Here is a 12,385-nt window from a genome sequence, read left to right on the forward strand (position 1 = left end):
GCCGAAGGACGTCTCGGAATCGTGCTGGCTGATGGGCGCGTTGAGGTTTGTCGAGGAGATGGCGGAGCCGCGGCGCCAAGCGGCGATCCAGTTCGAGCTCGAAGAGCCGAGGGGCATGGAGCCGCCACTCACGAGGCGCAGTTGGAGCAGCGGACGTTGGCGGTCATGACGCCGTTGCTGACGCCCGAGCCGGCGAGGAGCTCGAGCTGAGCGCCGTTGGTCGTGACCTGGGGCATGACTTGGCCCGAGGCCCGGCGCGGGCTGATGGTCACGTTGCCGCTGCCGTCCTGGTACATGAGGAACATGTTCGAGTTGGACATGCGCGTGCCGGTGCCGAGGCCGATCCAGGCGTACGAGTCTGGTGCTGAGATCTGGAAGTAGAGGTTGCCGGTGCCGGCTGATGCTGCCGATTCGGGTACAGCGACCTGGAAGCAGACGCCGCTGTTGCCATTGGGACAGTTCTGGATGGGGTCGGCGACGGCGCTCGTGTCTGCAAGATTGGTCAGTCTTCGGTCAAGACGTTCGTGTTATGGATGATCAAGTCTTGTGCGAAAGAGAAAGACTTACACAAGGCGGCCGCTGCCAGGGAGGAGGTGATGAAGGACTTCATCTTGGTGAGAGGATTCGAGACGTAATTGGATGGTGTGTTCGGATCACTGGTCGCAGCTGGAGGTGGTGAGTGGATGGGAGTGGTGGTGTCGGCTCTGAAGAAAAAAATAAAAAAGTGTGATCGTGAGCTGTTCCGTTCTTATATCAAAAGAGCATGAAGTCTGGATGAAGCGGAGGGTTACTCGGATATGCCAAGCCAAAGTAAAAATGCCAAGGCCGCGTGAGGCTTAACTAGAAATCAAATCTCCAGGCAACAACAATTGGGAAAACTGTAATAGAGCTAACGTTCAAGCCGGTTGACGTTGACGAGCAGATTCGTAGCGTCGTGTTCCTGACCGGGGGAGGGGATCCTGGTCCTTCTTTATCAACAATTGCACTGCACAGCCGCTGACGGGGGGAGAGCTGGACGGAGGTGTGAGAAGCCAGGGGGGGTCGCATGTGAAGGGTGTGATGGAAGGGGGGTAAGGTAGGGGTGTAAAGGTAGGGCCAGTCGTCCAGCGAGTCAAGGATGCAGGCTGACGGCTGACGGTAGCAACGCGGTATGCTTTGGGGGCTGCGGACGGGTGTGGATGTACATATACATGCGTACGTATCCAAGTAGTGTAGCGTGTATCTTAGTTGCCCTTCTTATTTCTCTATGCTTGGCAGATCGTTTCGGGAGAGTGGCTGTACTTTCGTTTCGGCACAGGGGAGGAGAAAGGAAGAAGAAGTACTGTGAGTAAGGGTGAGCAAAACGTGGGGGGGATTCCGCAAGGACGCCGAGCCAAATTGAAGCCGCTGAATGATCTGTTTTGATAGATGAAGTAATGCCCCGAGCGAAGTGAGGCAGGGAAGAGGAACGTGGCAGATGGATACGGCTGATCCGTTTATTAAGATGAGGTCTGGTCCAGCGGTGAATTTCTTTGTTCTTGTCAGGCGCGCGCCACGCTCACTGATGACACCCAGACCATCCCTTGCGAGAGAGACAGCCAGCGATGAGGAAACGGGACCCGGGCCCCAAGGCGGTTCCTCTCTGTTGCTGCAAGCGCTTTCCCCTACCCGTTTTGGCAGCGGGCGTTTGTGTTTGACCGTTGTCCGAACAGCTACCGGCGACACACGCATGTTGACGCGGCCTTGTCTCCCTCGCGCCCACGCCCCGCCCCCCCCCCCTCTGGAGAGCATACTTCGACTGCATACCGCATCAACCCCACCACATCACTGATGTGCTCGAGAGTTGCCGCAGATGAGACGAAATGTCGTTTGGGCGTTGAGCAGGTTTTGGCTTGGCGGGCAGTGTTTCGTGGGACGATCGGTACGCGATGGCACATGATGCGGGGGATGCCAAGGAGGCAGGCAGAAGGATTTCTCTTGTCTCTTGCTGCGCTAGCCGGTACATGGTACATGGGCTGGAATCGAAAACACCAAAGGCCATCGAAGCTCTTTTTCCAGACAGGCAAATGGTCCGGCGGCAGTCAACCGACACAGCCCCCAACCCTGGGTGTGTGGTGTGTGTGTTCGAGATGGGGTTGGGGGTTGGGGGTTGGGTAGCGTTCGGATCTGAGAGGGATTGGCATGGCGTCCCATACCCAAGGTAACTTACTGTACTGTACCTGCCTTACTAAGGTGTGGGTACCTTAGGTACTGAGATACGTCGCCAAGGTACCTGTGCGGGTCGGCCCAAGATGCATGGGGGGCAGGCGCTGGGGAGCGCCGGGGAGCGCTGCAAGACCGCTGCCGATTGGTATTCGGAGCGCTATGATTGGGCTGTGAGACGCAGGCCCTCCCCTGATGGCGCACGAGGAGGGAAGGAGGGGGGGGTTGAGTTGATGCACCATCAGCCGCGTGCGTGCGTGGCCTCGACCCGACTTGGCCATGTTCCGGTATGGTGCTAGCCTCAGTCAGGTCTCTTTACCCTCGGTTCTGGGTCTCGACCTAGCCTTGGTCCCCAATGTTTAGAGTTGGCAGAGTGTGTTGGTTAACTTGGCTGTGGTGCCGACGGGATGCAGGGGCCCTGCGAGACGTGCCAAAGGACTGGCAGCCAGCTGTGTGTGGTGTACATGTACATTACATTACCATGTACAGTACTTGTATGCCATTGCTGTGTAGTGGCTTGTCTCCCAACTCATCCTCCCGAAAGACCGAGGTTTAGTAGCCATGAGTAAGGTATTTGGAGTCTGCGGCTGAGATGAGGCAGGCGCTTCACTCTATCTGGCAAGTCCAATTGAAGCTGCTACTTGTACTCAGAAAGATAGCAATCACAGCATCTGTTCTCCTCTTTCCACGGGTACTCGTTCTCGTACGCACCCCATCGGCCAAACCGGCATAATGCCAACCTTGGGACCGAGACCTCGCGTTAACAATCGCCGCCGAAAGCAGGCAGGAGGAAAAAAAAAGAATCAGAGAAAAAAACAGAACAGCATCACTGATCATCAAACTCAAATCTCGACGCCAAGACTATGTGAAATGTTTTGCACGACAAGCAGCTCCTCCGGACCCTGGCACGGCAGATGGCACAGAGAAAAGGGGGGCAGTGCACGTTCAACTGCTAAGGTACCTTACCTACCTAAGGTAGTGTTCAAGGAGGTAGTGACAGCGACAGTCACAGTGAGCGTGCAAGAACGATCAGACGGTCCTCCTTCTCCATTTCACTGAGTTCCTGACCACCATTTGTCAGTGTTTGTCAACCGCGCCAATGCAACCCAGGCCACGCAACACCCCGTGCGCAGCGGCGCTGTTCGCCGCCTCTGTCGTACCCTCTAGAGTAATCTTTCGCCAGGAACCCGTCGACCTTCCTCATCCATCGCCACGGCGCATCCGTCATGCTCTTTTTCTTGCCCGCATCGGGTTTGTCCATTTTCCCGTGGGACCCCGAGCGAGAGGGCCAAGTAGAAAAGCCCCAAGCGAGAGAGCTCCAAGACCGCGCGAGTCAAGAAAAAAAAAAAAAAAAAAAAAAAAAAGCTCTTCATGCCTGAAGCTCATGAGCACATCCGTGTCTGTGTATGATGGCCGGTTTCCCAATCGGGCTGAGACTTGAATCGCATGAGATGAGATCAAGATGACAGGTCCGCCAAGCCACCCCGGACATCTCCTCGAGAGGGAGCTGAACGGACACAATTGCCATAGGCCCACGAATTGAACGTCCGAGAATGCCAAGACCGACCGGCCGTCGCATCTCTCCATGCGCGTCGTATCCCAACGCCTCTGGCAAAGAGTGTCGATCGTGTCATGTCACCCTGCGAGAGCTCCCCAGCGACCAGGGGCAGGGGAGGCGCATGCAAAAAGCTCCCGAGCGCAGCAATACAGTACCCACGAGCAAAAAAGCTTCGTAATCGGACGTCCGTTGTGCGACGGAAGTCTCGTCCAGTCGGTCATCCACGAGCCTCATGCTCGTGCTACGAGGGAAGACAAGAAGGAAAAAGAAACAGAGCTCCGACACTTTCTGTCCTAATCACGCCCCCCCCTCACCATGCTTCTCTTGTCCCCCCTTCACCTTATGTCTCGGACGAATAAGCGCAAGTGATAAAACGTCCCAGCATCAAGACATCAGAGGTGGGAAGACATCTCGCACTGCCTCTACAGCAGTGTCAGCCAGCCAGCTTGTCAATAGTCCGCTGATGACGACGAATAGTCTGATGGGATCCGGGTGAAAGATTGGGCGATCTTCTTTGCGCTGGCGCTGTCTTGTCACGTTGCTGGGGCGGAGCTGCTGCAACCCCTACCCTCTGTCCCTCTGTTCCTCCGTCTTCACGGGTGCGAACCGTTCCGGTGGGCCCTAATCCACTCTTTTTCCTGGGGTATGGCGCAACCATTCCTCCGTCACAACCTCCAAGTTCGTTCGGCCGGGTAGTGGACCTACTGTACATGTACAGCCTCGGGAAGTAGCCAGCCTCGGGAGTCCACCGCGGCGCTGGAGCAAACTCACGTCTGCCGGATGCCGGTGTTCCGTGAGACACGTCATGGCGGGATGCGAGCGGAAACGTTCTTAAACTCACACACAAGCGCACTCACTATTACCCTAATCATGACAGAAAACCCAATCCTGAATAAGACCACACAAGAAACAGATCTATTAGCCGATTACCTTCGACATCACTTTTTCTGAAACACTCGCAAGGTAGGCACAGAAGAGGGGGCCTGCCAGCTCGAGTGGATGACGTATGAGCCGCCATTCAAAGTGCTCCATGAAACGCCCTATTACAATGAATGCATCCCAAAGTGCCTGTAGGAGGCTTTTCCTTCTCTCAAGACGCCATACGAGTGCGCGTGTGAAGTACGCGTCCCATATTCCCAATGCCATCTATCCCACGTGCGACGCAGCCCCGTCTACTGATTTATTAAGCAGTGATCTGGAAAGCATGGCTGTCCAGCAGGCTGCTGGATGCAACATAACTGAAGCCCCCAAACATGTCATCCTTGCCGTCCGTAGCAGAAAAGCTGCCCCAAGGGTCCCTAGCTGTCACGACTGGGCTGACGGCCAGTTCGGTGAACTCTTCACTAAAGTTCTCGGCAAGCTCGGGATCTGTGATAAGAGGCTGAATTGGAGGCTCCATCTCCCTGGCCGCAAGTTTCGTCCAATTAATGCTGCGGAAGAATCGATGGTTTTTGAGAATCGTGAGATCCTTCGGCATGTTCGAGCCGAGGCGCTTGACTGGATCTTTCCTCAAAAGCCGCGTCAAGAGGTCCTTCGCGTCGGGACCTAAGAAGTAAGGCATAACGAGCTTTTGCTTGACAATCTTCTCTTGGATCTTGGCATTGTTCCCCCCACGGAACGGCGGGTTGCCTGTCATGAGATCGTATCCAAGCGCGCCATAAGACCACCAGTCCACCGCCTTTCCGTACTTGCGCCCTTGAATGACCTCGGGAGCCATGTACTCGACCGTCCCAAGCATCGAGTTGCACTGGTCTTCCGAGTCAACAGCTACCTTGGACAGACCAAAGTCTGTGAGGAGGAGATGGCCCTCGGCGTCAAGGAGGCAGTTCTCAGGCTTGAGATCGCGATACACCACTCCCAGGTTTGTGTGTAGGTGCGAGATTGCAAGCATCAGCTCGGCCATGTAGAACGCCGCAGCAGGCTCAGAAAACATCTTCTCCGTATTGAGGTGGGTAAAGAGCTCGCCACCCTGTCCGTACTCAAGGATAAGGTACAGCTTCTCATGGTCCTGGAAGGCATAGTACAGGTTAACTACAAAAGGGTGTCGGTTGACGGATTCGAGGATTTGGCGTTCCGTCTTCGTCTGTTCAACGAGCTTCTTGTGGACCCTGACAGATGCCTTTTTCAATTGCTTTTGCGCATAAAGCCGTCCAGTCGTGCGCTGTTTCACCAAGAGAACCGTGCCGTAGGTCCCTTTGCCAAGACAGCGAAGAGTCTCGAAATCGTCCGCAGCCATTTTACGCGGCGGCAGAGCGCCGTCATTGTTGACGGGGAAGATGCCTGTTCGCTCGCGGACGCTCTCGTCGACGAAGTCGTGTTCCAGGTTGACCTCGTAGCTCGTGGAGCCAGCATCGGAACGCTCGCTTCCTGTTTCGCTACCAGTGCGGCTCATGGCGGCACTCCGCAAGCCTGCGCCATTCAGCACGCCATTTCCGCCCCCGAGTCCGTTGGAAGACGCCTTGGTCAGGGTGCTGGTTCGCGAAGAAGCATCCAGGCTGAGGGGTTCCATCTGCAGACGCAGTTTGGCGATGCCCGAGACGGCAGGCGACGGGGCGGCCCGCAGACTGGGGCTGCAGTTTGCGCTGACGACGTCATCGATACGCGGCGGGCGGTTGTTTCGTCGCGAGGATGTGGTGGGCGGTGTCCGGCAGGAGCCGTAGTCCGAGTCCTCGTCGCCAGAGGTGGCTGGGGTGTGTTGGAAGCCGCGCACCGTGCTGAGCGCAGGAGTCGCCTTCGCAATCATGGTGCCGACGTTGGTGGGCGTGTTGTGATACTTATTGTAGTTGTTTCTTAGCTATCTTCGCCGCCGCTTTCTCAGGGCGGGCGTAAGATTCAAAGGGTAAGGGAGCAGCCGCGTCGGCGCTCGGGGTCGTCGCGAGGATCGCTCTCAATATGTCGTTGTTGCTTGAGGTGGCTTGGGCAGCGCATTTGGTGCTGAAGAGAAGCGATTTCGAAGTTTGGTGTGCTATAATGCATTTGGGGTCGATGAGGAATGTTGACGGTTCGCGTTTCGTAGGAACGTATCAGGGGGAGTGGTTCACCGAAATGGTGTTGAGGGAGAAAGAGGGAACCAGGTGAAACCGGGCAGGCAGGGAGACGAGTATTTTAAAATCGAGTTTTCCCATTCACATGCAGTGTCAGCACCAGTGCGGAATGGCAGGAGCCTCCTTGCCCAGTCTTAGCCTTCAAGCCAGAAAAAAACCCTCGGGCGGGTGTGACGCGGGCCGCTATTGGGCAGGCGCAGCTGGGGGCGTCACATTTGCCTTATTCCCCAGCGCAAGTGTCCCCAATGTCCCCAATGTGCCTGCCGCGCCTGACCAAATGGGGGTATTTGCGGGAGCCTGCCGCATTTCCTGCAACTGGAGACGGAAGGTGCCAAATCGGCAGGCATGGATCAGCGTTGTGCATCGAATGCAGGTCACAAGTTACAACGCGAATTGTAGGGCAGGTAGTAGTCGCAATACACATCATGGGAGTCATAACAAGAAGGCTGGGGGTTGTTCCTCTACTTGCGCTCCTATCCCAGTGTTCATGAGTGGAAATCGTCATCATGATTTGTAGTTGAGACTGGCTTGGGCAGCAACTTTGTCGCAGGTTAGGTGCGCGCTGTCAGTAACCCAAGCGAACCAGGATACATGTACAGGGTAGGTAGGCCTGGTAGGTACATAATAGGGTGGGGAGCCCAGAGAGTCCAGAACTCCAGTGCCTCAAATCGAGATGGAGGGGTATCGATGGATCTTTACAGTGGGGTCACCCGCTACAGACCGCCCTGTGGTACAGCCAGCAGGGGGGCGCCCTCGAGCAGCACCCACCTACCAGTGGGGTAGAAAAAGTCGCGGCGGCGAATAGAATCCCCGTCACCGCGTACGCAGCCTGGAAGTTCATAGGCACCAAGGATCCAAGCTGGTAGCTTGGTCGAAGCATGAGATCTTTCAACACCAGCGACCGAACTAAACGGAACCACGAGCACAGCCTGCGCTTGAAAAACCTCTCTTGGCCATTCGATACCAATCAAGCACTGTGCCCGCAACAAGTCGCCCACCATGATGCACCCGTCGCGCCAGGCGTATGTGGAGGAGATGGACGACGACCGGGGGATAGCTCTCGAGGATGTTCCCCTCGATCACGATTACGAGATCCCTTCCGCCTCCGCTGGTGTCGCGCCGGAAAAGGCGTCTGCCGTCATGGCTCAGTTTGAGCGCAAGCGATTGGCGGCCAGTATCGCTGTCCCGACCGACGATGGACGAGTACGCGCCAAACTGCGGGAGCTGGGAGAACCTGTCACCCTGTTCGGCGAGGGTCCTGCCGAACGGAGAGATCGATTGCGACAGCTTCTTGCTATTCAGAAGGAACTTGCTGGCTTGGAGGACGGCGATGTCGACATGGAGGATGCAGGCGACCAGGAAGACGAGGAGCAAGAAGAAGAGTTCTATTCGCGCGGTGGCCCAGACCTGTTGAAGGCTCGCATCGACATTGCGAAATTTTCTCTCCCCCGTGCGAAACGACGCGCCAAGTTTCAGAAGGCGGAGGCGACGATACCACTCCGAACACATGTCAAGTTCCGCAAAGAGATCAAGGAGAAGCTTGATGCCTTTGAGCTTCAGGGAAGTCAGACAGCGGGCGACCGTCATGTGAGCATGACTAGGCTGTCACCCAATGGCGAGATAGCGGCTGTGGGTAACTGGGGCGGAGCCGTGAAGCTTCTCGAGATCCCATCCCTTACAGAGAAGATGAATTTGAGAGGACACACCAACAAGATCAGCGGTCTGTCCTGGTACCCTGGGTCTACGTTGCCGGAATGCAACGTCTCCCCAGACTCGGTCAACCTTGCCTCAGGCGGTGCTGAGGGTACTGTCAACCTCTGGTCCCTCAACCAAGACACTCCTCTCTCCACTCTCCAAGGCCACAGCGCACGGGTGTGCCGTGTTGAGTTTCATCCGTCTGGGAAGTATTTGGCATCTGCCTCGGAAGACACGACGTGGCGGCTTTGGGACATCGAGACTACGGCTGAGGTGTTACTGCAAGAAGGACATTCACGAGGCGTATACGCCGTGAGCTTCAACTCGGACGGATCACTGCTCGCCAGTGCTGGTCTTGACAGCATCGGCCGCATTTGGGATCTCCGGTCAGGCAGGACTGTGATGATCCTAGACGAACACATCAAGCCAATCCATGCTCTGGACTGGGGTGCCGACGGCCACAGAGTTCTTACGGGCTCAGCAGACGGTTGGATCAAGTGCTGGGATGTAAGAAAGGTCCAGAGGACCGGTGGCCTCGGTGCGCATACCAGTGCAGTGTCCGATCTGAGATGGTTCAAGGGGCTCGACGATCCTGTGGACGGTGTTCCCCCGGGAGTTGATGAAAAGGGTGCCCAGCTGCCGAAGAAGTCCGGGACCTTCTTGGTTTCCAGTGGCTTCGACGCAAAAGTCAAGGTCTTCTCTGCCGATAACTGGGGTCTCATTCAGACATTGAGCGGTCATACGGGACCTGTAGCGAGTGTTGATGTGAGTAGAGATGGCAAGTGGATTGTCAGTGGAGGGCATGACCGGACTGTCAAGCTCTGGGGTCGTAACGATATGGAAGGCCTTTAAGGTCAGGGCGGACAAGGGCTCGAACGTTGGGAGCTACCGATACCAGATTTGATACCCAATAGAAGCAACGTGTACATGGACACATTCTCGTACACGAGTATTATGGTGCTCGGTGACGATGGGGCGCGTGTTGGGCTAGACTACTTCACAGCCATTTCCGCACGCAAGCGGCTGTCAGATCCACGATCATGGAAATCGGTGCATGAAGTTAGAATTTCATTCGAACACATCGCGTTACATAAACTGGCAGTGTTTCTCATATTGCTGGAGGGACACACTTTACTTTCATTGTCCGTCGTCGTCAGCACATTTCACAGGCCACGCAGCAATCTGCGTGTAAGTATGTAGGCTTGAATTCAGCTCACAGCACCTTGCCCCTGAATTACAACTGCAGTACCGCAGACCTCATGAGGGTTTCCTGAACATTAGATTGGTAGAATGGAAGCTTTCTGACCTCAAGCCATCAACATTAGTTTTAGTAGTGATTGAACCTTCATGCTGCCACATTAACACGAGGAATCATCCGGTACGTAAAACCGCCACCATGCACCCAAAGATCACGTGATGGAAGGTGGTGGATGTCGCGATTAGATAACGCGCTTTTGACGACCGCATCGCTTTCACGTCCCTCCATTCAGATTTCCATATTGACCAAAGGACATCCACCAGTGCGACAAAGAACACGGCGATCCTAATGCAGAGGTTTCCAATCCCGACCATTCAAATCGCTCACCCGATTATCTGTCGTTAGCATTCTACTATGGCAAACATCGACCGTTATCGGCCTCCGCGGGAAGGCTACCAGCCTCCCGTGCCTGCCGCGGCCATAGCCCGGTCCGCCGTGTCGCGATCACCAGTCAAGCAGCGCGAAGTCCCCCCCGCGGCCCCATCACCTCCTGCTCACTCGTCCCGGACATCACCTCCTCGGCCGCATGTGCGACGAGATGCGCCGGCATCACAATCGTCATCAAAGTCGGATGCACACATGACGGCCACGACGCCGAGGGGCCAGTGGTACTTCAGCCACGACGAGGTGCTGAGTTCCCCGACGATTCTCGATGGGATCTCACCTGCAGAAGAGCGTCTACGCCGCGCCAAGGGCGTCAACTTTATTTACCAGGCTGGAGTCATGTTGGACTTGCCTCAGATCACGCTGTGGGTGGCGGGCGTCTTCTTCCACCGGTTCTACATGCGCTACAGCATGGTGGAAGAGAGGGGCGGTATTCATCATTATGTGAGTTGCATCCTGATGTGGTCTCTGGGTTTCGTGTCGGACTAACGTTCTTTCCTCACAGAACATTGCTGCCACAGCGCTCTTCCTTGCAAACAAGACGGAAGAAAACTGTCGGAAAACGAAAGAAATCATCATTACCGTCGCCAAGGTGGCGCAAAAGAACTCACAACTCATCATCGACGAGCAGAGCAAGGAGTACTGGCGATGGCGAGACAATATTCTGGCATACGAGGAGCTCATGCTCGAGCTCCTGACGTTCGACCTCATGGTCGAGAACCCCTACCACCGGCTGTTCGAGCTCCTCGGCCAGCTCGAGCTGGTCCACAACAAGCGCCTGCGCCAGTCGGCCTGGGCCTTCTGCAACGACGTCTGCCTGACGACGATGCCCCTGCTGCTCGAGCCGCAGGATATAGCCGTGGCGGCCATCTTCTTCGCCAGCATCCACACCGACTACAAGATCTCCGACCGCAACGGCGAAGCCTGGTGGATCGCGCTCAAAGGCAACGAGTCGCGCTGCGCCCGCGCCATTGATATCGCGCAACAATTTTACACCGAGAACCCCCTGAAGAAGCAGAACCCTTCGCTGCCGTCGCCAGCTTTCGACATTGAGAGCACTCGCCGGCCTAGGGACCCACTGCCTGGTGACAACATGTCCTCGACGGCCGGGACCCCGCGGGACGCGACGCTGAGCCCAAGGATGCGCGCGGCTAATGGCCGGGACGATGCGACAGCGACAGAGTCGGGGTCGCAGGGGACGCACACACTTGGCGCCAGTAAGTCGATCGGCAATGGCGTTGCGTCGCCCGCTAAGAGGAAGGAGCTCGATTCGGACGAGGACGGACCGGAGCAGAAGCGCGCCAGGCTATCGGATGAAGACGAAGGAGAGGTGTCGGAGGACTGAGATACGAATTCTGTGACCACTTCGCCTCGGGCTCGAAAGGCGTGGTCAGGCTCAAGGCGCCCGTTTTCACTTTGCCACGTCTCGAGAGGGAAAGACGGTGTAACATAGCGGCATGTGAAACCCCCCCCCCCTCGGGTTGGGAGGGAGCATGGGCAGGGACTACTTTGGACCCGGGCCGGATTACGATAGGAGCATGGCGTTTATAGGACAATGGATCATGGAGGGGCCAAGATTGGTGATGGGGGGAGGGAGTTTGATGTTGCGAGAACATAGGTTCCGCCCAAAAACACCCTCCGAAACTGCTCTCGATACCAAGAACATAGCAAGCGCAAGCAGGATACCTTTTTTATGGACCGGGTCGACGGTGTATGAGATTACGTGACCTGGTGACAGCGGCTGGCATTCGGTGTTTTCTTTCTTTAATTCTACATCATGCAAACATCAGAGTCGTACATGACCTTCTTGCTGGTGCGCGATTGCCCCGAATCCCCTCGGCTGCACGAGTGGCCTTTTGGTGTGAATCCCCCCCCCCCCCCCCTGCATCTCCGTATCGGCCTCCGACAGCGTGCGCTCCAGCTCCGTTACTCTGGAGCGCAGCTTGTCGACCTGGACCTCGTCCTCGATGGACATCTTGCGCAGCGGTGAGCGCGGCGAACGCGAGAACATGGGCGACGCAACAGGACTGAAAAAATTGCGGGGCGATCGGCCGTCGCTACTGACCCCTAGAGGGAAGAACCCGGCGAAAAATGAATGTTGTGCGCCACCCTGATCTCCTTGATCTGCTCATCATGGCGCGCGATCCGGTCATCTGACGCTCTCTGCGCCGCGGAAACCCTCCTCTTCTAGCACACGGAGGCGGCCTTGCAAGCTAGCTATGCGCTCGACAGTAGCCTGGCGATCGATATCGCCACGCCCCACCG

The 12,385-nt window shown here is 56.3% G+C and overlaps 4 protein-coding genes across 4 annotated transcripts in view; 2 read left to right on the forward strand and 2 right to left on the reverse strand.

Moving 5' to 3' along the window:
* Window positions 1–610, reverse strand: part of VDAG_04429 (uncharacterized protein) — a gene marked incomplete at both ends in the record, with an annotated part of 1,373 nt that extends 763 nt beyond the window's left edge. The window contains 2 exons of the mRNA XM_009650876.1: window positions 133–490; window positions 568–610. Of these exons, the coding sequence (XP_009649171.1) occupies window positions 133–490; window positions 568–610 (401 nt within the window). The remainder of the gene's footprint in view (window positions 1–132; window positions 491–567) is intronic.
* A 4,312-nt stretch (window positions 611–4,922) lies between these two features.
* Window positions 4,923–6,482, reverse strand: VDAG_04430 (serine/threonine-protein kinase psk1; the record flags this gene model as incomplete). Its single annotated transcript, XM_009650877.1, has 1 exon — window positions 4,923–6,482. One exon carries the CDS (start codon window positions 6,480–6,482, stop codon window positions 4,923–4,925), a length of 1,560 nt encoding a protein of 519 aa, XP_009649172.1.
* Window positions 6,483–7,782: 1,300 nt separating this feature from the next.
* VDAG_04431 (U4/U6 small nuclear ribonucleoprotein Prp4) lies at window positions 7,783–9,416 on the forward strand (the record flags this gene model as incomplete). Its single annotated transcript, XM_009650878.1, has 1 exon — window positions 7,783–9,416. One exon carries the CDS (start codon window positions 7,783–7,785, stop codon window positions 9,328–9,330), a length of 1,548 nt encoding a protein of 515 aa, XP_009649173.1. The 3' UTR covers window positions 9,331–9,416.
* Window positions 9,417–10,090: 674 nt separating this feature from the next.
* Window positions 10,091–11,465, forward strand: VDAG_04432 (cyclin-K; the record flags this gene model as incomplete). The annotated part of the gene is made up of 2 exons (XM_009650879.1): window positions 10,091–10,564; window positions 10,626–11,465. 2 exons carry the CDS (start codon window positions 10,091–10,093, stop codon window positions 11,463–11,465), a joined length of 1,314 nt encoding a protein of 437 aa, XP_009649174.1.
* Window positions 11,466–12,385: the final 920 nt, after the last annotated feature.

Source organism: Verticillium dahliae, genomic scaffold, assembly GCF_000150675.1.
Source record: "Verticillium dahliae VdLs.17 supercont1.7 genomic scaffold, whole genome shotgun sequence".
Classification (NCBI taxonomy): Eukaryota; Fungi; Ascomycota; class Sordariomycetes; order Glomerellales; family Plectosphaerellaceae; genus Verticillium; species Verticillium dahliae.